Source organism: Neoarius graeffei, chromosome 26 (assembly GCF_027579695.1).
Source record: "Neoarius graeffei isolate fNeoGra1 chromosome 26, fNeoGra1.pri, whole genome shotgun sequence".
In the NCBI taxonomy this organism is placed as follows: Eukaryota; Metazoa; Chordata; class Actinopteri; order Siluriformes; family Ariidae; genus Neoarius; species Neoarius graeffei.
Genome location: NC_083594.1, coordinates 43,876,647 through 43,902,822, shown reverse-complemented (window position 1 = coordinate 43,902,822; position 26,176 = coordinate 43,876,647). Strand labels below are relative to the sequence as shown.

Sequence of the window (26,176 nt, the reverse complement as noted above, 5' to 3'; positions counted from 1 at the left end):
TGATGGAGAGTCTCCTTTGATAAATTTTAAATAAAGATATACATATGCTGCAAGTTTGGACATATGAAATGAGCGATCATGACGTCTGTGGAGGAAAATGATTACAAAGATTAGCAGGATGTGGGTTTATACCGTAGGATTTCACGTAACCGTCAGGTCAGTGAGGCATAGCAATAACTGAACTGCGCTGTGTTGACCAGAATGAGAGAAGCCCGGATGCCTAGCGGTTAGCGATGAGCGTCAATAGTATTGTGAGACAGGAGCTCAGGGAGAAGCTGACCTCAGTGAAGCAGTACTAACTCCTTAATAAAGAATGACTGACCGATAACAATCAGTGAAGACACTTCAAAGTGGTTTTCTCTGTCTATCATTAATCAGAAATTCCTTCCTTGCTGTCTGTTCTCCTTTAACCCCTCTACAGGGGAAGCGTGTGGCCGGGGAGGATGGCTCCGAAGGCTTCAGTGACCTGTTCCAGGAGAATTCCATGCTGCAGAGGGAAAATGACAACCTGCGCATGCGTGTGAAGGCCATGCAGGAGACCATCGACCATCTCAACACCCGAGTCACTCAACTCCTGACCAACGAGATTAATCTGCTCCTCACAAAGACGGGTATACAGTCGTAAACATGCACGCGATTTTGTCAAATGGTTGCAGCTTGGCTGAATCCTTGATAAGGAATTTTTTCCCTTTAGGGGAAACTAATGAGGAGATTGGGAATCTGATCCAAAACTACATCAGGGAGATTGAAGAACTCAGGTGAGAGAGTTTTCGTATGGAAATAACAATCAATAAGCAAACAGTTCTGGCCAAAATGTCTCGATCATGATGTAAATGTTGCTTGGTGTTTCTCAGGTCTAAGTTGTTGGAGAGCGAGGCGATGAACGAGTCTTTGAGACGCAGTGTGTCTCGTCTCTCCTCCCGCTCTCCTTACCCTGTCTCTCATGTACCTCCACCTGGACACCCCCTGGGCTCTTCCCCATCTGTTTCCATGGAGGCTGAGATGACCGACGTGCTTCGGCGAGCTAAGCTGGACATCGAGAGGCTGAAGAAGAAAGAGAGGAATCAGAGACGCAAGAGGTGAGCACTCACGTGGAACATGCGCAGGAAACTGATCAGTTACTTCTGGTCACACCAACAACCAGGAAAGGATATTACCATTCGACATTAAGTAATAAACTTAATTGAATAACTGTAATCGGACACAGTAAGACTTTTTGTTAATACATGTGAACTGGATGGACAATATGATTCTATAATACAACCCCGATTCCAAAAAAGTTGGGACAAAGTACAAATTGTAAATAAAAACGGAATGCAATGATGTGGAAGTTTCAAAATTCCGTATTTTATTCAGAATAGAACATAGATGACAAATGTTTAAACTGAGAAAATGTATCATTTAAAGAGAAAAATTAGGTGATTTTTAAATTTCATGACAACAACACATCTCAAAGTTGGGACAAGGCCATGTTTACCACTGTGAGACATCCCCTTTTCTCTTTACAACAGTCTGTAAACGTCTGGGGACTGAGGAGACAAGTTGCTCAAGTTTAGGGATAGGAATGTTAACCCATTCTTGTCTAATGTAGGATTCTAGTTGCTCAACTGTCTTAGGTCTTTTTTGTCGTATCTTCCGTTTTATGATGCGCCAAATGTTTTCTATGGGTGAAAGATCTGGACTGCAGGCTGGCCAGTTCAGTACCCGGACCCTTCTTCTACGCAGCCATGATGCTGTAAATGATGCAGTATGTGGTTTGGCATTGTCATGTTGGAAAATGCAAGGTCTTCCCTGAAAGAGACGTCGTCTGGATGGGAGCATATGTTGCTCTAGAACCTGGATATACCTTTCAGCATTGATGGTGTCTTTCCAGATGTGTAAGCTGCCCATGCCACACGCACTAATGCAACCCCATACCATCAGAGATGCAGGCTTCTGAACTGAGCGCTGATAACAACTTGGGTCGTCCTTCTCCTCTTTAGTCCGAATGACACGGCGTCCCTGATTTCCATAAAGAACTTCAAATTTTGATTCGTCTGACCACAGAACAGTTTTCCACTTTGCCACAGTCCATTTTAAATGAGCCTTGGCCCAGAGAAGACGTCTGCGCTTCTGGATCATGTTTAGATACGGCTTCTTCTTTGAACTATAGAGTTTTAGCTGGCAACGGCGGATGGCACGGTGAATTGTGTTCACAGATAATGTTCTCTGGAAATATTCCTGAGCCCATTTTGTGATTTCCAATACAGAAGCATGCCTGTATGTGATGCAGTGCCATCTAAGGGCCCGAAGATCACGGGCACCCAGTATGGTTTTCCGGCCTTGACCCTTACGCACAGAGATTCTTCCAGATTATCTGAATCTTTTGATGATATTATGCACTGTAGATGATGATATGTTCAAACTCTTTGCAATTTTACACTGTCGAACTCCTTTCTGATATTGCTCCACTATTTGTCGGTGCAGAATTAGGGGGATTGGTGATCCTCTTCCCATCTTTACTTCTGAGAGCCGCTGCCACTCCAAGATGCTCTTTTTGTACCCAGTCATGTTAATGACCTATTGCCAATTGACCTAATGAGTTGTAATTTGGTCCTCCAGCTGTTCCTTTTTTGTACCTTTAACTTTTCCAGCTTCTTATTGCCCCTGTCCCAACTTTTATGAGATGCGTTGCTGTCATGAAATTTCAAATGAGCCAATATTTGGCATGAAATTTCAAAATGTCTCACTTTCGACATTTGATATGTTGTCTATGTTCTATTGTGAATACAATATCAGTTTTTGAGATTTGTAAATTATTGCATTCCGTTTTTATTTACAATTTGTACTTTGTCCCAACTTTTTTGGAATCGGGGTTGTACTACAAAGAATCATGATAGAACAAAGTCGAAACTAACCTCCCGGTGTTTGTTGCCATTCAACACTGCATCGGCAAACTTTTGAAGCTGAACGATGGGCAAATGTTGTTGGCACGGCATCGTCTTTCATCCTTCTTTTTATTCTTGAAGCCCCAATTAATCTTGCTTTTAATTCCATCGATTCATCAAAACAGGATGGTTCAGAATGCTCGGAGCATAAGTAGGGCGCCACAGGCAGATTTGTTTTTGTTTTGAGGTCTTCCGATGGCATGAATCCATTTCTTGGAGGATTCTGGCCAGGTGAGAAGATATAATCATCTCATCCTTCCTTTTAGCATCATTTTGGCATTTATACGCTGCGTAATGAGGCCTACTTTACTTATTTAAAAACCTATAAATTCAGTAAAAAAAATACTTGCAAAACCACAATGTAAGCAGAGGATATAAACAGCCGAGTTGCTCCAAGCTTCCACTATGCCACGTCATCGCATACGTCACTTCCGCGGGAGGCCCATCTGGTATTTAAAGGGCATATTCTGGACCAATTTTTTTTTTTTTAATATGAAAGTATGTCCCTTTACACACACATCCAGAAGGGTAATTTTGCACAAGGCTATCTGTCTACAGCAGAAAAAAATAAAATAACAAAACGCATCTGGAAAAATCCCAAGGGAGTCTGGAGCCAGATTCGTGACGTCACCTGCGGAAGCGCCAGCAGGCTGCGCGAGCTTGTGCAGTTTCAGTGCACAGCCTGTGTAGACCAAGCGCTCCCATTTCTCTCTCATTGTCCGGTCTTTTGGGAAACGATGAGTACTAATCCCATCAAGATTGGTGTTGCTACACCCTCCTACAATACATCTGTTAACCATTTTAATAATTACGCGATAACGTTGAAGAAATTTGCAGAAAACCACCAGGTCGTTTTCTCATAAACAAACCAGCACTGACGTAGGATTCAGAAGGAGGCGTCCCGCACGCGACGTCACGAAAATCAGTGTTTCCCGGGAAGTCCAAATGCCGAGTTTTTTCAGAGGCGGACCAATTCGCCTCAAATGGCTTGATTTCAACTGAATTTTTCTGGTATTGCGCAAGGTAAAAAAAAAACATTGCAGAGAATGCAGAATGTTACAGATATTTGACCAAAGTTTAATATAAAATAGGAGAATTGCATTGATCTTGCTCCTGAATTTACCCGTGATATGCACTTTGAATTTTTCTAGAACACTATTTGGTCTCTGAATGTTTTGACTGTTGAAATCTGCGAATACTTAACGCAAGTTTAAGAGTAAATCCGCTCGAGGATCCCTTTAATAAGCAGTAGGTGTATCGGTAGGAATGAACTGTGAACTATGTCTTATCTCCAGCTATAAAATGCGCTCATCTCGGATTTATCGGACAGGTTTCCGTGCAAATAATTTGAAATGTGTGCGTCTCTGAACAATGTAGAGGACAACAGTCTGGCACAGATAGAAACGGTGTAAATGTCTCGGTGTAATAGGGAAGGGTAAGAGCACACACTGCAGTGGAGGAGTCCAATTTGGGCGTAATGAGAAAGAGGCTTCAGGTAATAGCTGAGCTCTTTGATCCTCACTGCTCTTGCTGGTATTATGAGACAGGGAAAGGATGACTCAGACTGATCAAGTGCAGAAGCAGCAGCTCTGGCATTAATCTTTCCTGTCCTTATTGGTCCCTCTGGCAAAGTGTCACTGTTGAACTACTGCTTGACTGGACTAGAGTTATGAAACGGTCCTCATTAAGCTTTATGGATGAGGACTGTGTTTTCCTGTACCTTGACCTTATTAAGAAAAAGACTTTTCCAAAGTCTTCTGTTGGTAGTTTGAATAATACAAATACGACAAAGTTGAACTTTGTACATGTTAAATCCATGCTACTGGTGTTTGGTAGTGGTTTCTTCTATTACCCCTTTTCCACCAAATCAGTTCCAGGGCTGGTTCGGGGCCAGTGCTGGTTCACAACGTGTTCAACTTGCGAGCCAGCTGAGAACCAGTTTGATTTTCCATAGCTCGCGGTGCTAAGGGAAGCCACGTCATTACGTCACTGTATATGTCAGTTACGTCGCTACGTTTGCATAAACCTTGGCGCGAACATCGAAGCAACAACAGCAACAATAATGATAATGGATGACTTCGTGTTTGTACAGCTGCTGCTTCTCGTCACTTAAAAATGGCGACCTTTCTCAGTCTTGTTATTGTTGTTGGTCTTAACAACTCCGCCCCCTCCGCTGACGTAAGCGGTTCTTTCCTCTGGCCCAGCAGAGAGTTGGTGCTAGCCTGGAACCGGTTTTTCTGGCCCCAGACCCAGTTCTTTGTCAGTGGAAACAGAAAACCCGGTTCCAAACTAAGCACTGGCCCCGAACCAGCCCTGGAACTGCTTTGGTGGAAAAGGGGCATATGTGGTCATCAGAATGGCTTGCACAGCTGTGGTTGTTGTACAGTATGTAAAGAATAAACACTCTCTGAAACATGCCGTTCTATGAAAATAAGTAATGACTAAGTGGTGTGATCCATTACCACTCCAAAGCTGATTTATTTCCACGAACAGAATATCCTGAAATGTTTCTTCCAACACCCGTCTATTAATGAACTGCATGTTGAACTTTTTATCCGTTTATAGCTACATTTAACTTTGTGAAATATCCAAGACACGAGCTAAATTCTGTGCATTACAACGGCTGTAAACAGTCACTCTCTCACCAACTTCTGATTTTTTTTTTTTTAATTAAATTTTTTATTTTCCTCTCTCAAGATTAATAAGGACAAAAATACACAGCTTGTCATGTTACTGTGAAATCCTGTGGACGAAAACTTTCTGACGGTTACAAAGTGCTGACGCTCCTTCTGTAAATGTTAAATAAAATGCATCCTTACTGAAAGCTTTGTTAAACAATAGATTTGCTTATTACGAGCAATAGATTATGTGGAAAAGTCCTGGTGTAAGATTCACTATAAAAAGTGCAATATGTCAGAACAAGCACATTAAAGGAGAACTGAAGGTAATTTTTTTTTTCTTTAATCAAAATTCTATTTCTCATTTTATTAAATATCGGAATGCATTTTTGATCGCTATTTTGTCGCTGCTATAGCAAGTTATGAGCGTTTGAAATACAACCCCGATTCCAAAAAAGTTGGGACAAAGTACAAATTATAAATAAAAACGGAATGCAATAATTTACAAATCTCAAAAACTGATATTGTATTCACAATAGAACATAGACAACATATCAAATGTCGAAAGTGAGACATTTTGAAATTTCATGCCAAATATTGGCTCATTTGAAATTTCATGACAGCAACACATCTCAAAAAAGTTGGGACAGGGGCAATAAGAGGCTGGAAAAGTTAAAGGTACAAAAAAGGAACAGCTGGAGGACCAAATTGCAACTCATTAGGTCAACTGTCAATAGGTCATTAACATGACTGGGTATAAAAAGAGCATCTTGGAGCGGCAGCGGCTCTCAGAAGTAAAGATGGGAAGAGGATCACCAATCCCCCTAATTCTGCGCCGACAAATAGTGGAGCAATATCAGAAAGGAGTTCGACAGTGTAAAATTGCAAAGAGTTTGAACATATCATCATCTACAGTGCATAATATCATCAAAAGATTCAGAGAATCTGGAAGAATCTCTGTGCGTAAGGGTCAAGGCCGGAAAACCATACTGGGTGCCCGTGATCTTCGGGCCCTTAGACGGCACTGCATCACATACAGGCATGCTTCTGTATTGGAAATCACAAAATGGGCTCAGGAATATTTCCAGAGAACATTCTGTGAACACAATTCACCGTGCCATCCGCCGTTGCCAGCTAAAACCCTATAGTTCAAAGAAGAAGCCGTATCTAAACATGATCCAGAAGCGCAGATGTCTTCTCTGGGCCAAGGCTCATTTAAAATGGACTGTGGCAAAGTGGAAAATTGTTCTGTGGTCAGACGAATCAAAATTTGAAGTTCTTTATGGAAATCAGGGACGCCGTGTCATTTGGACTAAAGAGGAGAAGGACGACCCAAGTCGTTATCAGCGCTCAGTTCAGAAGCCTGCATCTCTGATGGTATGGGGTTGCATTAGTGCGTGTGGCATGGGCAGCTTACACATCTGGAAAGACACCATCAGTGCTGAAAGGTATATCCAGGTTCTAGAGCAACATATGCTCCCATCCAGACGACGTCTCTTTCAGGGAAGACCTTGCATTTTCCAACATGACAATGCCAAACCACATACTGCATCAATTACAGCATCATGGCTGCGTAGAAGAAGGGTCCGGGTACTGAACTGGCCAGCCTGCAGTCCAGATCTTTCACCCATAGAAAACATTTGGCGCATCATAAAACGGAAGATACGACAAAAAAGACCTAAGACAGTTGAGCAACTAGAATCCTACATTAGACAAGAATGGGTTAACATTCCTATCCCTAAACTTGAGCAACTTGTCTCCTCAGTCCCCAGACGTTTACAGACTGTTGTAAAGAGAAAAGGGGATGTCTCACAGTGGTAAACATGGCCTTGTCCCAACTTTTTTGAGATGTGTTGTTGTCATGAAATTTAAAATCACCTCATTTTTCTCTTTAAATGATACATTTTCTCAGTTTAAACATTTGATATGTCATCTATGTTCTATTCTGAATAAAATATGGAATTTTGAAACTTCCACATCATTGCATTCCGTTTTTATTTACAATTTGTACTTTGTCCCAACTTTTTTGGAATCAGGGTTGTACGCTGTGTAATAGATCAGTCCGTATGTCGAAGCAATGGCCGTAAACAAGATCCGCTGAGACCTGTGCGAGACATTGTAGGATGGAAGTAAAATGTACGGCAGAAATCAAAGTGACCAACATCTGCCAACGTTGTCAAAAGACACGCGCACCCTCTTTCAATTGCTGACGTAATCAAGCTGGAAGTTTTGTTTGTTTCGCTAGCAATCAGGAAAGTTTGAAAAAAAAAAGTAGGCAGTAATCATCATTTAAACTCGTTTTTGTGCAATATTTCGTTTGGAAAACAGTTTTCAAAATGGCTGCGCGGACACTTCACATTTCGACGTCTTGCACAAGTCTCGTGAAGATTGCGCAGATAAGCGACGCCTGCCGTGGACCAAACGAACCAAATTCAACACGGCTACGAACCGAATAGGCCGATAAGTATAACATTTAATTGCAATTAGTTGCCAATACGAGTCACGATATAAGGTTACTAAAACCGAAAATGTAATTGAATAACACGTTAATTAAGAAATAAAACAAGTTTAAAAATGACTTCAGTTCTTCTTTACGATAAACTTGATTTTTGAATTACAGTTGGCACAACGTCAGAGCTGCTGTTCTAGAAAATTAGTCAACACTTCTGATCAGATTTGAGAATTCAACAGCCCTGTGGTGCAAGATGTGGTTTTTTTCTTCCCTTTTTTTTAATAATGAATCTTGTGGGTTTTTTCCCCTCTTCAGTCCAGAAAGCGAGAAGGGCTTGAAGAAGAGAGCAAAGCTCCAGGCTCAGGAGAACAGGCAGAGCTGCGAGAGCAGAGAGAATGGAGACGGCGACTCGGATAATGAACCTGAAGAGGTCTGAATTCTTTTCTTAAGTTACAGTGCCTTGCAAAAGTATTCATACCCCTTGAACTCGCTCACATTTTTCCACCTTACAACCACGAACTTAAGTTTTGTATTGAGATTTTATGTGATGGACCAACACGGAGTAGCACATAATTGTGAAGTGAAACGAAAATGATAAATGGTCTTCAAAACTTTAAACAAATAAAAATCTGAAAAATATGATGTGCATTAGTATTCAGCCCCCCTGCGTCAATACTTTGTAGAGCCACCTTTTGCTGCAATTACAGCTGCAAGTCTTTTGTGTTATGTCTCCACCAGCTTTGCACATCTAGACACTGAAATTTTTGCCCGTTCTTCTTTGCAAAATAGCTCAAGCTCAGCCAGATTGGATGGAGAGCGTCTGTGAACAGTGATTTTCAAGTCTTGCCACAGATGCTCAGTGGGATTTAGGTCTGGACTTTGACTGGGCCATTCTAACACATGAATATTCTTTGATCTAAACCATTCCATTGTAGCGCTGGCTGTATGTTTAGGGTCATTGTCTTGCTGGAAGGTGAATCTCCTTCCCAGTCTCGAGTCTTTTGCAGCCTCCAACAGGTTTTCTTCCAGGATTGCCCTGTATTTGGCTCCATCCATCTTCCCATCAACTCTGACTAGCTTCCCTGTCCCTGCTGAAGAAAAGCATCCCCATAGCATGATGCTGCCACCACCATGTTTCACAGTGGGGATGGTGTGTGCAGGGTGATGAGCAGTGTTAGTTTTCCGCCACACATAGCGCTTTGCATTTAGGCCAAAAAGTTCAACTTTGGTCTTATCTGACCAAAGCACCTTTTTCCACATGTTTGCTGTGTCCCCTACATGGCTTCTTATGCCTGTCTTTCAACAATGGCTTTCTTCTTGCCACTCTTCCAAAAAGGCCAGATTTGTGGAGTGTACGACTTATAGTTGTCCTGTGCACAGATTCTCCCACCTGAGCTGTGGATTTCTGCAGCTCCTCCAGAGTGATCATGGGCCTCTTGGCTGCTTCTCTGACCAGTGCTCTCTTGCTCGCTATGCCAGTTTAGGTGGATGGCCATGTCTTGGTAGGTCTACAGTTGTGCCATACTTTTTCCATTTTTGAATGATGGATTGAACAGTGCTTCTTGAGATGTTCAGAGCTTGGGATATTTTTTTTTTATAACCTAACCCTGCTTTAAACTTCTCCAGAACTTTATCCCTGACCTGTCTGGTGAGTTCTTTGGTCTTCATGATGCTGTTTGTTCTTCAGTGTTCTCTAACAAACCACTGAGGCCTTCACAGAACAAGTGTATTTATGCTGAGAGTAAATTACACACAGTAGGACTCTATTAACTAATTAGATGACTTCTGAAGGCAATTGATTGCACTGGATTGTATTTAGAGGTATCAGAGTACAGGGGGGCTGAATACTAATGCACACCAGATTTTTATTTGTTTAAAATTTTGAAGACCATTTATCTTTTTTTGTTTCACTTCACAATTATGTGCTACTCTGTGTTGGTCTATCACATAAAATCTCAATAAAAAACTTTGAAGTTCGTGGTTGTAAGGTGGAAAAATGTGAAAAAGTTCAAGGGGTATGAATACTTTTGCAAGGCACTGTATAATTTGGAAGGTGCTACGTGTAACGTCGTCATGAATGAATTCTCTGTCTCTCTTCAGGAGGGTATGTGCCCTCTGCCTGAAGAGGAGAGTGGCTGTGATGAAGATGAAGAGGACGAGGAAGAGGAGATCAGGGAGGAGGAAGAATTTGACAGCGACGAGAGCTTGGTGGACTCTGACTCCGATTCCGATGAGAAAGGTCTGCAGGATTACTTTGTAAATCGGATACTTTTTTGCAAACGTAACCCGATTTAGACATGCGTCCCGTTGCTCTTTTAATTCAGCAAACTTCCAAGCCGACCTGGCGGACCTGACATGCGAGATCGAGATCAAGCAGAAGCTAATAGATGAGCTGGAAAACAGTCAGCGGCGGCTGCTGACACTAAAACTCCAGTACGAGGAGAAGCTCATCCTGCTGCAGAACAAGATCCGTGATACACAGCTGGAGAGAGATCGCGTACTGCAGAACCTCAGTGAGTCTCTGCTACGCTGTGTTTTTATGATGATCAGTAGGGCACATGGTTACTCTAATCACACACACAGTATTTGATTTGTTATAGTGTCCATGGAGAACTACACAGAAGAAAAGGCCAATAGGGTCAAAGCAGAGTACGAGAAGCGTCTGAAGGAGATGAACAGGGATCTCATGAAGCTACAGGCGGCGCAAAAGGAGCACGCTCGCCTGCTGAAGAACCAGGGCCGGTACGAGAGAGAGCTCAAGAAGCTGCAGGCTGAAGTGGCCGAGATGAAGAAAGCCAAGGTAGGGTAGAAGCAGAATGTAGTGAAATGCTGCCACCTAGAGGCAAAGAGCAGCCATTAGCAGTGTGGTACAGAAGTTCATGCATGAAACATTGCTTCCATAAATGGATCTTGGAGCAGACTGACCCGAGTGTAGATTTATAAACTCGTGTCATAGAGTCCCGTATGGTGAAGCACAATTCTGATCTAGTGTGATTTTAAACAATAGCTCAGAATTTCTAGGGATGCGCTATATGATTGGATTTAATATTGAAATAATTGTTTCTCACAACAGTACGGACAATTAAAACAAAAAGGTTTTAATTCCAGTTAGAATTTTATCATTTTAAATAAATGAACAATATTTTCTTTTATGGGGCGGCACGGTGGTGTAGTGGTTAGCGCTGTCGCCTCACAGCAAGAAGGTCCGGGTTCGAGCCCCGTGGCCGGCGAGGGCCTTTCTGTCTGGAGTTTGCATGTTCTCCCCGTGTCCGCGTGGGTTTCCTCCGGGTGCTCCGGTTTCCCCCACAGTCATGCAGGTTAGGTTAACTGGTGACTCTAAATTGACCGTAGGTGTGAATGTGAGTGTGAATAGTTGTCTGTGTCCAGGGTGCGATTTGTCAAAAAACCAGAAGGGGGGGGGGGATGTTTTTGTTTTTTTTTAAATCATGAAACATCACAAAATTAAGGTAACAATAGGCTAACAGCTCAATGATATCAAATGAATAACACTAAATGAAAACGAACACTAAACCAGAGATAGTAAATTCATCTTCCTATCTCTCTGACTAAATACACGAACACTAACACACAACAAAGTTCGCATTGCTTGTCGCGTTGCTGTGATGTTTCTCTCCCTCCGGATTAAATGGACAGTGACTCGAAAATCACTAAAATACATGAATACTAAATGAACAGTTTGCTCTGATGGCGCAGTTCACATTGTGCGCAGCTTTCCGATTTAAGCTGTTTTTTTTTCTCATCCTTATACTAACTGTTTAATGGACTGTAACGGATTTGCTTATTTAGTAATTTTAATACAGAATTTACTTTGAAATTATAATCAGACACTCCAACGCCCCCCCCCCCCCCCCCCCCCCCAATGAAAAAAAAAAATCGGCCGTGAAAAAGGCGGCATCCGCCAAAAGGCGCGCTGTTTGCATCCCTGCGATAGAACGCAAAGATATTGTTATCATCTACAATGTATCTATTTGCTGGGGACGTTCGTGAACATCAAAGCTGCCACTTTGGGTCATTTTTGAAAGTGAGTGCAATATAGACCATAGAAACTGTCACAACATGCCTGTCATGTCAACTTTTTTTTTTGGTTTGTTTGTTTTATTGATGGGGTTGTCCCCGAGGATTTTTTTTTCAGCAGAGATAAAAACCAGAGGGGGGGGGGGATGATCCCCCCCCCCCCCCCCCCCCCAGCAAATCACACCCAGTCTGTGTCTATGTGTCAGCCCCTGTGATGACCTGGCGACTTGTCCAGGGTGTACCCTGCCTTTCACCCGTAGTCAGCTGGGATAGGCTCCAGCTTCCCTGCGACCCTGTAGAACAGGATAAAGCGGCTAGAGATAATGAGATGAGATGAGATTTTCTTTTATGTGTCGTGTGTAAACCGTACGTGCTTTTGAATTTAATTAGACGCTCTTGGTACAAATTTAGTTTATGAACATGAGCAAACTATTCAAATCTTAGGCTCGTTTATATTATTTAAACGAATGCAGTAATTTTCTGGGCGTATATCGGAGTTTTTCAATCCTGAATTTTCCGCTCACGCGACACATTTTTAGAAACCTCGTTAGATTTGAGTTGACATTTATTTATAGTTGATTTTTGATTTTGGAAATTGGTTCCCTTTTGAGTTAAGCTGAACATTATTGCATTGTACGTAAAAGCTAAAAGTCATGATCGTTAAAATGATTAAAACACAATCGTGTAGTTGTGGTGAATTTTTGCCGTTTTGTTGTCGTGTTGTGTAATAATTCTCAGTGGGTTTTTTTTTTTTCCTTCTGAAGGTGGCATTGATGAAACAGATGAAAGAGGAGCAGCAGAGGAGGAGGATGATTGAGGCCAAGAGGAACCGAGAGATCGCCCAGCTCAAAAAGGAACAGCGACGGCAAGAGGTTACATCACATTACATCAGCCTTGCGTTTTCTGTTTCACTGCCGAAACCGTGCATGTGTTGGATTTATGCCAGACTCGATCACTTTCTGTTTTAAGTTAGAAATTTTGATATGTCCTACATCACAATTCGGTACTTTATCATTTTTGTTGCATGGTATTTAAGAAATCGATATGAAATTATTCCAAACCTCTCCGTTAAGCGGTTACGAGGAGTATTTTTCATGCATTCTGATTCCTCTCACTCTGCCCGCAGTATCAGATCCGTGCTCTCGAGTCACAGAAACGGCAGCAGGAGATCGTCCTCAGGAGGAAGACTCAAGAGGTGACGGCTTTGCGCCGATTAGCTAAACCCATGTCCGAGCGTGTGGCGGGACGCGTCTCTCGTCGTCCGCCCAGCCTGGACTCCGGAGCCGAGCTCTCAGCCAGCACCACCACGTCCACCACCACGTCGTCAGAACCCGAGTCTAACCGTTCTGTCTCCAGTATCGTCCGCCAGTGGAACAACAAGCTGAATGGCTACTTGGGAGAGAGCGAGGGATCTGGGGGAGGATTGTCCCGGCTGGCCAAGTTCGTGTCTGCGTCTTTTTTTTTTTTTTTTAAATTCAAAACAAAATTACCGTTAGTGCTGCCTTTTCCAAAAGGGATCAAATAAATGTGAATAAAACACAATGACAGTTTTGTTTAAAGTACAAACTCGGGATATTTAATAGTGTGTTTATTTTATAACAATTTTGTTCATTTTTATATGAACCTTTTTTGGTCTGGACCTTGCAGTGGTAGGAAGAAGTTACAGAGGAAAGGCGTGAGCAGCAGCTTCTCGAAGACAGCACGGCAAAAATGGCAGGCTCTGGAGAGGAGGGTCATGGACATTGTGATGCAGAGAATGACGATTGCCAATGTAGAGGCCGACATGGACCGCCTCATAAAGGTAGCCTCTGCGTGTTTAACTTGAATACTGATATTTCTGTTCATACAATGTAATGTGATCATCATTTTTTTTTTCCAAACATGTACTTTAGAATAAGGAAACTATTTCTAATTGACATTCTCATTATTGTATCACGGGCGGCACGGTGGTGTAGTGGTTAGCGCTGTCGCCTCACAGCAAGAAGGTCCGGGTTTGAGCCCCGGGGCCGGCGAGGGCCTTTCTGTGCGGAGTTTGCATGTTCTCCCTGTGTCCACGTGGGTTTCCTCCGGGTGCTCCAGTTTCCCCCACAGTCCAAAGACATGCAGGTTAGGTTAACTGGTGACTCTAAATTGACCGTAGGTGTGAATGGTTGTCTGTGTCTATGTGTCAGCCCTGTGATGATCTGGCGACTTGTCCAGGGTGTACCCCGCCTTTCGCCCGTAGTCAGCTGGGATAGGCTCCAGCTTGCCTGTGACCCTGTAGAACAGGATAAAGCGGCTAGAGATGATGAGATGAGACTATTGTATCACCACCAATTCCTTTAACTTCATCAGAAACGGGAGGAGTTGTCCATGCAGCAGGAGGCGCTGTTGCGTAAGCGAGAGAAGCTCCTGAGCGAGGGGCCTAGAGAGGAGGAGGATGAACGAGTTGTTCAGGAGATGAATGAAGAAATCGAGGTGCTCAATGCCAACGTCGATTACATCAACGACAGCCTGTCTGACTGTCAGGCCACAATTGTACAGATTGAAGAGACCAAGGTTAGTATTCACGCACACCCTACGTGATGTACACTGATCAGCCATAAGGTTTTTAAAGCCATTGACCGGTGACGTGAATAACATTTGGTTTATCTCGTTACACTGGGACCTGGGATATATTAAGCAGCGATTGAACAGTCAGTTCTCAAAGTAGATGTGTTGGAAGCAGGAAAAATGAGCAAGCGTAAGGATCTGAGTGATTTTTTTTTTTAATTTTTTTTATTTTTTTAACAAGAGCCACGTTGTGATGGCTAGACAAGGTCAAGGTTTTTTTTTTTTTTTAATAGATAGTTTTCACATGGGCGGCACGGTGGTGTAGTGGTTAGCGCTGTCGCCTCACAGCAAGAAGGTCCGGGTTCGAGCCCCGTGGCCGGCAAGGGCCTTTCTGTGCGGAGTTTGCATGTTCTCCCCGTGTCCGCGTGGGTTTCCTCCGGGTGCTCCGGTTTCCCCCACAGTCCAAAGACATGCAGGTTAGGTTAACTGGTGACTCTAAATTGAGCGTAGGTGTGAATGTGAGTGTGAATGGTTGTCTGTGTCTATGTGTCAGCCCTGTGATGACCTGGCGACTTGTCCAGGGTGTACCCCGCCTTTCGCCCATAGTCAGCTGGGATAGGCTCCAGCTTGCCTGCGACCCTGTAGAACAGGATAAAGTGGCTAGAGATGATGAGATGAGATGAGTTTTCACATGACGTCACAGAGTCGGGGATTCCCTAGTGGCGGCCATCTTGCGGGTCAAGCTTACCATACGGGTCACTGAGCACACATTGTAACGCGCGAGTACAAAGTCGAAGAACCCAAGCAGGCTATTTAAAGCTAGCAATGGTGCACACCTGTTGTATTCACGGCTGTCGTAATAGGTCAGATGATGACGTCAAGCGGAGCTTTTATGGAATTCCCACTGTACGGGAGCACGAAGGCGAGCAAACAAAGAAACTCAGCATACAAAGGAGAAATCTATGGCTTGTGAGAATCAACCGCAAGGATTATCAGCCTTCCAAACACAGCAAAGTCTGCGCCGATCATTTTATAAGTGGCAAGTTGTTTAAATAAACAATCAGTTGTGTTTAAGTTTGTTTTTGGAAACCAAAACATCGTGTAAACAATCTCTGGAGAATGCCTAACTGGAACCGCTGAGTGTACGTTTACATTGTAATGTACACTTATCGCTCGTTTGTCACGTTTCTATTTGACACTTGTTGAGAGCTCTAAAATTCCAATGTTTACATACCTTGGCTGTAATTAGGACACGACCGTCACTTGTTTTTGTATGGTGGACTTCACGGACCCAGCCACAGTCAAAATAATTGTATGACTCCAGCGACTTGTATGCTTTGAGGTCGTCAAGTGTGTAGGCACTTTTACTATTCACGAAATAGTTCACAATATCGGGGTACGATATGGATGGCAGCCCTGCATAGTCACTTGAAAATGCATCTTTGTCCACTTCGTAGGGGTCAATTCCCCCAATCAAGGCCAGTTTGGCTGCATACCGTTGTCGTGAGATGTCGTCCAATGTATCCATATACTTCCGTTTGCTTGATTTTGCCGACATTGATCTTTATTTTAGAAAACTGACTATATAACTTTATAAATTCGTCTGAGATAACGTAGCCGGTAATAGTGATGGTCCGTTTTGTTAGCCCCACAAGATGGCGGCTGGAGGGCGTTCCCCGGAATGCCGTGACGTCAGTGAAAACTATCTATTTGCCATTTGTGCATAAACCAACAGTTCAGACACATTGGAATTTTTGTGCAGGGCTCTCTGTCAACAGATTAGAAAATAAAAACACTATAATAAAAATATAGAAACACTATACAATACGTGGGGGGGGGGAGAAAAAAGTTATATGCTCAAAATTTTAAATACAAGTATTAAACAGGGGCGGCACGGTGGTGTAGTGGTTAGCGCTGTCGCCTCACAGCAAGAAGGTCCGGGTTCGAGCCCCGTGGCCGGCGAGGGCCTTTCTGTGCGGAGTTTGCATGTTCTCCCCGTGTCCGCGTGGGTTTCCTCCGGGTGCTCCGGTTTCCCCCACAGTCCAAAGACATGCAGGTTAGGTTAACTGGTGACTCTAAATTGACCGTAGGTGTGAATGTGAGTGTGAATGGTTGTCTGTGTCTATGTGTCAGCCCTGTGATGACCTGGCGACTTGTCCAGGGTGTACCCCGCCTCTCGCCCATAGTCAGCTGGGATAGGCTCCAGCTTGCCTGCGACCCTGTAGAACAGGATAAAGCGGCTAGAGATAATGAGATGAGATGAAGTATTAAACAGAAGGAGAGGGCAAATGTTAAATAACATTAATAAAATAAAAGGCTAGTCCTGAGTGCTGTTCCTGGATTATTAAAAGAGGGGAAAGTTATATGGAAATATTGCACATTTTGGGAGGGGAATGAAAGTTATGTGGGGATATTGCACAGTTAAAATATTGCACATTTATCAAAGGGTACTGTATATGACACATAATCCCATACATGTCAACCTTTGGTCAATCAAACCTGTATAACCAACCTCCAAAATCCGTATTTCCCTTATAAAATCCGTATAAGATGCAAATTAAAATAATTTACCTAAAATTTGAATGATAATTAACAATGATATATCCCAGTTACTTTTTATTCAATATTAATAACAATAAACCTTCAGAATGAATACAAAGCTCCAATGTTCGACAAAAACACAAAGTGTCACTCTAATGTTCTGAATTGTACTCCATGACAGCTTTTTTAGCAGTCTGCACCAATACCTCACGAGGCTGCATGTCACAGCAAGTGTCTGTGTTGATCTTGCCGGAGTGCCCATTCAGAATCTTTTCAGTCACTATTGAAAGTCGCTCAGGTGGAAATACGCGTTTCAAACAAAATGTTACTTCCCGGTTGGCGGGATTCTCGCAATGCGGTGTGCGCATGATCAAAAGTGGAACGAAGTCTCGCTACCACAAGATAACATGCGATTTCATAAGACTCTTTACTGGCTGTGTGTGCTTTCTGTGGTGTACAGTACGTTTGTAAATGTTATGCGCTCTTTTATCATCGTGGGAATTGATTATAGCTCTAAATAAATATTGAAGTTTTTTAAAGAATCCGTATAACTTTATTTGTACGCCCGTATACTACGTTTATTGAATCAAATCCGTATAAAATACGGACATTCCGTATAGGTTGACATGTATGTAATCCTGTTTCACAGTTAATAGTATATCACATATTGGATATGACAAGTGAAGTGAGGTAGTAATGGTTATTGTTACGCTTATTCAATAATTTTGTTTTGCCATCAGTCTGACTGTGGCAGGGAAGAAGCTGTTGAAGAACCGTGCTCTATGAGTGATGATGCTGTCCGATCTGCTGTGTCTCAGGTTGTACGTGCAGCGTTTGTGTCTGAGCAGAGAGTGAGCTGGGTGGAGTGAGTCTCTGATGATTCCCTCTGCTCTTTTCCGACAGCGCCGCACATACGTAGTCCATGGAAGGAAGTTTTGTCCCTATGATCCTCTCTGCAGTCTTTATGAATCTTTGCAGAGCCTTCCTCTCTGCCTGTGTGGTTTTACCGTACCAGACGGTGATGCCTGCGGTGAGGATGCTCTCTATCAGTCCTCTGTAGGCCAGGGTGAGAGGGCGGCAACTGGGTCGGAGCATCTCCAAAACAGTAGGTCTTGTAGGGTGTTCCCAGTATGCAGTGGTTAGTACCTACCAAAAGTGCTCCAAGGAAGGAGAACTGGTGACAGTCCTGCATGCCTAAGGCTCACTGATGCGCGTGGGGAGCGAAGGCTAGCCTGATCCCACAGAAGGGCTACTGTTGCAGAAATTGCTAAAAAGTTAAAGCTGGCTATGATAGGAAGGTGTCCGAACACGCAGTGAATCTCAGCTTGCTGCATAACTGTAGAAAGGTCAGAGTGCCTACGCTAACCCTCGTCCACCTCTGAAAGCATACAATGAGCATGCGATCATCAGAACTGGACCATGGAGCAATGGAAGAAGCTGGTCTGCTCTGACGAATCGTGTTTTCTTTTATGTTATGTGGGTGGCTGGATGCGTGTGTGTCGCTTACCTGGGTACGAGATGGCATTATGGAAAGAACTCAAGCCGGCAGACGTAGCGTGATACTCTGTGCAATGTTCTGCTGGGAAACGTCGGGTTCTGGCATTCATGTGGATGTTATTTTGACACGTACTACCTAAACATTTGTTGCGGACCAAGTACACTTCTTCATGGCAACGGTATTTCCTAATACCAGTGGCCTCTTCCAGCAGGATAATTTGTCCTGTTACACTGCAAAATTCGTTCAGGATTGGTTCAAGGGTGTTGACTTTGGCCTCCAAATTCCCCAGATCTCAAAACGATCGAGCATATCTGGAATGTGCTGGATAAACCAGTCTGATCCACGAAGACCTCACCTCACCATTTACAGGACTTGAAGGATCTGCTGCTAACACCTTGGTGCTAGATCACACGGCACACCTTCAGAAGTCTTGTAGAGTCCATGCCTTGACGGGTCAGAACTGTTTTGGCGGCACAAGGGAAACCTGCACAATGTTATGCAGGTGGTTTTAACGTTTGGCTGATTTGATGTATGGTTTAACACTAAATGAGCTTTATAGAACTTTGTAAGTTTCGCCTTTCTACAACCCCGATTCCAAACAAGTTGGGACAAAGTACAAATTGTAAATAAAAACAGAATGCAATGATGTGGAAGTTTCAAAATTCCATATTTGATTCAGAATAGAACATAGATGACATATCAAATGTTTAAACTGAGAAAATGTATCATTTAAAGAGAAAAATTAGGTGATTTTAAATTTCATGACAACACATCTCAAAGTTGGGACAAGGCCATGTTTACCACTGTGAGACATCCCCTTTTCTCTTTACAACAGTCAGTAAACGTCTGGGGACTGAGGAGACAAGTTGCTCAAGTTTAGGGATAGGAATGTTAACCCATTCTTGTCTAATGTAGGATTCTAGTTGCTCAACTGTCTTAGGTCTTTTTTGTCGTATCTTCCATTTTATGATGCGCCAAATGTTTTCTATGGGTGAAAGATCTGGACTGCAGGCTGGCCAGTTCAGTACCCGGACCCTTCTTCTACGCAGCCATGATGCTGTAATTGATGCAGTATGTGGTTTGGCATTGTCATGTTGGAAAATGCAAGGTCTTCCCTGAAAGAGACGTCGTCTGGATGGGAGCATATGTTGCTCTAGAACCTGGATATACCTTTCAGCATTGATGGTGTCTTTCCAGATGTGTAAGCTGCCCATGCCACACGCACTAATGCAACCCCATACCATCAGAGATGCAGGCTTCTGAACTGAGCGCTGATAACAACTTGGGTCGTCCTTCTCCTCTTTAGTCCAAATGACACGGCGTCCCTGATTTCCATAAAGAACTTCAAATTTTGATTCGTCTGACCACAGAACAGTTTTCCACTTTGCCACAGTCCATTTTAAATGAGCCTTGGCCCAGAGAAGACGTCTGCGCTTCTGGATCATGTTTAGATACGGCTTCTTCTTTGAACTATAGAGTTTTAGCTGGCAACGGTGGATGGCACGGTGAATTGTGTTCACAGATAATGTTCTCTGGAAATATTCCTGAGCCCATTTTGTGATTTCCAATACAGAAGCATTCCTGTATGTTATGCAGTGCCGTCTAAGGGCCCGAAGATCACGGGCACCCAGTATGGTTTTCCGGCCTTGACCCTTACGCACAGAGATTCTTCCAGATTCTCTGAATCTTTTGATGATGATATGCACTGTAGATGATGATATGTTCAAACTCTTTGCAATTTTACACTGTCGAACTCCTTTCTGATATTGCTCCACTATTTGTCGGCGCAGAATTAGGGGGATTGGTGATCCTCTTCCCGTCTTTACTTCTGAGAACCGCTGCCACTCCAAGATGCTCTTTTTATACCCAGTCATGTTAATGACCTATTGCCAATTGACCTAATGAGCTGCAATTTGGTCCTCCAGCTGTTCCTTTTTTGTACCTTTAACTTTTCCAGCCTCTTATTGCCCCTGTCCCAACTTTTTTGAGATGTGTTGCTGTCATGAAATTTCAAATGAGCCAATATTTGGCATGAAATTTCAAAATGTCTCACTTTCGACATTTGATATGTTGTCTATGTTCTATTGTGAATACAATATCAGTTTTTGAGATTTGTAAATTATTGCATTCCATTTTTATTTACAGTTTGTACTTTGTCCCAACTTTTTGGAATCGGGGTTGTACAAACAACTGACTTTTTTTTAACACATTTAGTCAGGCAGTTTGTGTACGTTGTATTTATTCGCTTTGGATTGAAATAAAAATACAAATGATGTTCAAAACAGATTTTTAAAATTTTATGCAAAAAGTTAACTTCTTGTATTAGTGCCTGGCAAGAAAATACGAAAATGAAATCGAAAAGCTGTCGTCTTGTTTTCATCATTATCATTCTGGGGGGGGGGGGGGAGACAATGCAACATGCATGAACCCTAGGAATACGGTGTATGTATAAAATCAGGTATGGTGATTTTTAATAAATATAGCAGTATAGCAAAAAGATGTATTGTACATTTCTGTAAACATCGTAGTCTTGCTGTAGTTACCTGAAATGTCTAACACTAAAAATCCTGCGTGTTTCCTGCAGGACGAGTTGGACTCCGTGGACATGTCAGTGGTCATCAGTTCCTGCTCCCTGACAGAAGCCCGTCACCTTCTGGATCATTTCCTGAAAGCCTCCATAGATAAAGTGAGCAAACTGAACCTCTTGTTCTTTTTGCTCCTTTTATCGTTTTACCAGAAGGAAGTTAAAATGCCTTAATGAACCCAGTGGCAACGAGGCACAGTGATTTGCACAGTTTTCCCTTTTTACAACAGTCTGTAGCTGAACGTGATTTTATTCACGGACCTGAACATACAGTACATTATGAGCTTAATGAAATGCAGTACTTTACTGAACGTGTCTGTGTGGCTTTACAGAATTTACAGGTGGCTCAGAAAGAAGCCCAGATCAGGCTGCTAGAGGGACAGCTGCGGCAGACAGACGTGATTGGCTCTTCCCATAATCACATGATCCTGGACGCCATACGGGAGAAGGCAGAGTGTATCCCAGAGTTACAGGCTCTCATTCAAAATGTCCAGCAGGGTGTGTACATTCAAACTGGTGTATTTTGTAAGTAGGCAAAAATGGGTTTGCTTTATATTCGAGTAGAAATCCCAGTGTTCTACGGGCAATTTATATTATTTCATATAGTACCAGATAGAGAAATCGCTTAGAGCAGTGATTCTCAAACTGTGGTACGCGTACCACTAGTGGTCCGCGGGCTCCATTCTAGTGGTACACCAAAGAATCACTTAATTAAATATAAATAAAATTTAAAAAAATAAAATAAAACGTGAAATACTATCCATAATATCCGAATGGATGAAAATATCTTATCAACTGATGACAAGAAAATGAAAGGAGATACAAATTAAGTTAATAATTTTAAAAAGTTTGCAAGTGCTTCTGGGTAGCCATACGTAGCGTACGTACGCATTCCCGCCGGTTCCGCTGACAGACGGTTATCCGACATTGGTAGACTAGGCTGGGATGGGAAAAGGTGGAGGTGGCTTTGCTAATTATGACGAGTAGGACAAAATTACTGTCGTGGCTTAAATCCGTGAATGGGAGCGTGGATCAGGAGAGAGGGAGAACTGAAGAGGACGTGTGTGAGCCGAGCGCAGATGCTAACGACAGTGGCAAAACCAGCCCCAGAACTGCTAGCAAACGGCAGAAACCAGTGAGGAGGAAGTATGACGAAAAATACATAAAACTGGGATTCATTTGGAGCGGGACAGACGAGCTGCCCAGGTTGCAGTGTGTTGTATGCGGCGACGTTCTGAGCAATGAGTCCATGAAACCATCGCATCTCAAACGGCATCTTACAACCAAACACACAGCACTAAAGGACAAACCAATGGATTTTTTTTTTTTAACGAAAACGTGATGAACTGAAGCAGTCCAAGTCCACCATTCTGTCCTGTGGTACACCCGTAGCCAAAGCACAGGAAGCTTCATATCGTGCCAGCCTCCTGATCGCCAGAGCCGGTAAGCCGCACACAATCGGGGAACTGCTGTGTTTGCCATTAGCCAAAGAGATGACACGTATCATGTGTGGAGAGAAAGCTGCCAGAGAGTTAAACTTGGTGCCGCTTTCAAATGACACCGTGTCAAGGAGAATAAATGACATGGCTGACAATGTTAAAAAGACACTGAGCGCATTAAGAACAGTAGTATTTTACCATACAGCTTGATGAGAATACAGGTGTTGCAGATTTGGCCAATTTATTTGATTCATTATTTAAGTACAGTGTTTTATTTTCTTATATTTAAACACAGTGTTACTGTTCAAAGTACTGTGTGTAATGTTACAGTGGCCAACAATATTAAATATACTTGTTAAATAAAACCTCCGCCTTGTTTTTAATGAATACTTAGGCCTACTACGCTACTGTATTTTAATGTTGGTCATTATGGTGGTACTTGGAGAGCCAAGTATTTTCTGAGGTGGTACTTGGTGAAAAAAGTTTGAGAACCACTGGCTTAGAGTATTACATGTAGACCTGTGAACACATGCATTTGCCATCATTCCCAGAGTTACACTGAAGAATGAGGGAGAGAATACATCACCTAAACATTTGTGTATTTGCATAAGAAACGTTAGACCAAAATCTCATCACTAATAAGTTTTGATAATTTACAGTTTGTTTCCATAAACTTCTCATTTCTCTTTTATTTTGGGATTTATTTATTCACGATATGCATGGATTGCTTCTAAATGCTGTTCGTTTTCCACAGAAAATGGCTATGCTAGCACGGACGAAGAGGTGTCCGAGTTTAGCCAGGCCTCAGAAACGAGGTAAGCTCCAAGCTTTGCTTTACGAATTTTATATCTCTGATTTACCTGTGATCATTTTTACATTCTCTCTCTCTCTCTCTCTCTCTCTCATATATATATATATATCTTTTTCTCCCAGTTACTCTCAAATGAAATCATCAGCCAGTCAGGATGACTTCAAGATCAGGGTACGAAGAGCAAATCTGACCATTAGGTGGCGGTGCAGTATAAGCGAATAAACATAAATTAATCCATCTGAAGAATAATCTGCCTCAAGTCCTTACAGTTTAATTCTTCATTAGAATGTTCATTAATAATGTAATTTTCATTCGCCCACGTCTGCAGTCCGAGCCTCGTATCTCGGGTCAGATGAAGGCAGTATCGGCTGAATACTTGGGCCCTGTCCTGGACTCCACCACCAAGAACATCACCAAGTCTCTGGCATCTCTGTCTGAGATTCAAGAGAACGGCTTGGGCTTTGTTCTCCGCGAGACCTACTTCAGAGAAAGCATGTCACGCACCATCAACCTGCCAGTCCGTGGGCACACATTGTAAGTGAGACTACATGGAGTACATTGTGCTTCTCAGCACTTCAGAGTTTAGCACTGATCTGAAGATAGTGTTGGATTATATACAACCCCGATTCCAAAAAAGTTGGGACAAAGTACAAATTGTAAATAAAAACGGAATGCAATAATTTACAAATCTCAAAAACTGATATTGTATTCACAATAGAACATAGACAACATATCAAATGTCGAAAGTGAGACATTTTGAAATTTCATGCCAAATATTGGCTCATTTGAAATTTCATGACAGCAACACATCTCAAAAAAGTTGGGACAGGGGCAATAAGAGGCTGGAAAAGTTAAAGGTACAAAAAAGGAACAGCTGGAGGACCAAATTGCAACTCATTAGGTCAATTGGCAATAGGTCATCAACATGACTGGGTATAAAAAGAGTATCTTGGAGTGGCAGCGGCTCTCAGAAGTAAAGATGGGAAGAGGATCACCAATCCCCCTAATTCTGCACTGACAAATAGTGGAGCAATATCAGAAAGGAGTTCGACAGTGTAAAATTGCAAAGAGTTTGAACATATCATCATCTACAGTGCATAATATCATCAAAAGATTCAGAGAATCTGGAAGAATCTCTGTGCGTCAGAGTCAAGGCCGGAAAACCATACTGGGTGCCCGTGATCTTCGGGCCCTTAGACGGCACTGCATCACATACAGGCATGCTTCTGTATTGGAAATCACAAAATGGGCTCAGGAATATTTCCAGAGAACATTATCTGTGAACACAATTCACCGTGCCATCCGCCGTTGCCAGCTAAAACTCTATAGTTCAAAGAAGAAGCCGTATCTAAACATGATCCAGAAGCGCAGACGTCTTCTCTGGGCCAAGGCTCATTTAAAATGGACTGTGGCAAAGTGGAAAACTGTTCTGTTGTCAGACGAATCAAAATTTGAAGTTCTTTATGGAACTCAGTGACGCCGTGTCATTCGGACTAAAGAGGAGAAGGACGACCCGAGTTGTTATCAGCGCTCAGTTCAGAAGCCTGCATCTCTGATGGTATGGGGTTGCATTAGTGCGTGTGGCATGGGCAGCTTACACATCTGGAAAGACACCATCAATGCTGAAAGGTATATCCAGGTTCTAGAGCAACATATGCTCCCATCCAGACGACGTCTCTTTCAGGGAAGATCTTGCATTTTCCAACATTACAATGCCAAACCACATACTGCATCAATTACAGCATCATGGCTGCGTAGAAGAAGGGTCCGGGTACTGAACTGGCCAGTCTGCAGTCCAGATCTTTCACCCATAGAAAACATTTGGCGCATCATAAAACGGAAGATACGACAAAAAAGACCTAAGACAGTTGAGCAACTAGAATCCTACATTAGACAAGAATGGGTTAACATTCCTATCCCTAAACTTGAGCAACTTGTCTCCTCAGTCCCCAGACGTTTACAGACTGTTGTAAAGAGAAAAGGGGATGTCTCACAGTGGTAAACATGGCCTTGTCCCAACTTTTTTGAGATGTGTTGTTGTCATGAAATTTAAAATCACCTCATTTTTCTCTTTAAATGATACATTTTCTCAGTTTAAACATTTGATATGTCATCTATGTTCTAGTCTGAATAAAATATGGAATTTTGAAACTTCCACATCATTGCATTCCGTTTTTATTTACAATTTGTACTTTGTCCCAACTTTTTTGGAATCGGGGTTGTACTGTATTAAAGAGAATAATCTAGCATTAGGATACTCCAGTGTTTGCCTGTTAAAATGGAAATCTCAAGAGTATACATGTGACCCTGTATGTTTGTTGTTCAGTCCCAGGCAGTCCAGAGGCTCCGAGGCATCTCCATTCACCAGGCGGCCATCATATGACAGAAGCCAATCATACAGGTAGCTAACACGCTTCAGAAGTAATACACTACGTCTCCTGTACTCTTATTTAGGTGATTATTTGGTAAATTGTTTTAACAGGAGGTACTTTTTCTTTCTTCGTCCTACTTGTTCTGCTCACTCGAGTTTTTCTGGAACTGAATCCCAAATGCTGCTTTATGGAGTGTACAGGGAACTATGTCAGATCTAGACAGTCATTATGTGATATCCTACACAGAAAGCATAAGCAGTAAAAAAAAAAAAAAAGAAAGAAGCCGTTTGGGTTTTGGACTACTGTGTTCCGGAGGGGCTCGAGTAAAAAGGAAAAAATAATCCTGCTGGAGCACATGTTGGAGATT

General features: G+C 42.6%; 1 protein-coding gene across 1 annotated transcript in view; it reads left to right on the top strand.

Moving 5' to 3' along the window:
• The window catches only part of kif21b (kinesin family member 21B), a 144,995-nt gene that overhangs the window by 75,221 nt on the left and 43,598 nt on the right, over positions 1-26,176 (top strand). The window contains exons 9-25 of the mRNA XM_060910676.1: positions 422-611; positions 695-758; positions 855-1,079; positions 8,313-8,427; positions 10,098-10,236; positions 10,322-10,510; positions 10,598-10,797; positions 12,797-12,904; positions 13,159-13,472; positions 13,680-13,833; positions 14,367-14,570; positions 21,188-21,289; positions 21,520-21,685; positions 23,381-23,441; positions 23,560-23,608; positions 23,766-23,971; positions 25,764-25,838. Coding sequence (XP_060766659.1) covers positions 422-611; positions 695-758; positions 855-1,079; positions 8,313-8,427; positions 10,098-10,236; positions 10,322-10,510; positions 10,598-10,797; positions 12,797-12,904; positions 13,159-13,472; positions 13,680-13,833; positions 14,367-14,570; positions 21,188-21,289; positions 21,520-21,685; positions 23,381-23,441; positions 23,560-23,608; positions 23,766-23,971; positions 25,764-25,838 — 2,561 coding nt within the window. The remainder of the gene's footprint in view (positions 1-421; positions 612-694; positions 759-854; positions 1,080-8,312; positions 8,428-10,097; positions 10,237-10,321; positions 10,511-10,597; positions 10,798-12,796; positions 12,905-13,158; positions 13,473-13,679; positions 13,834-14,366; positions 14,571-21,187; positions 21,290-21,519; positions 21,686-23,380; positions 23,442-23,559; positions 23,609-23,765; positions 23,972-25,763; positions 25,839-26,176) is intronic.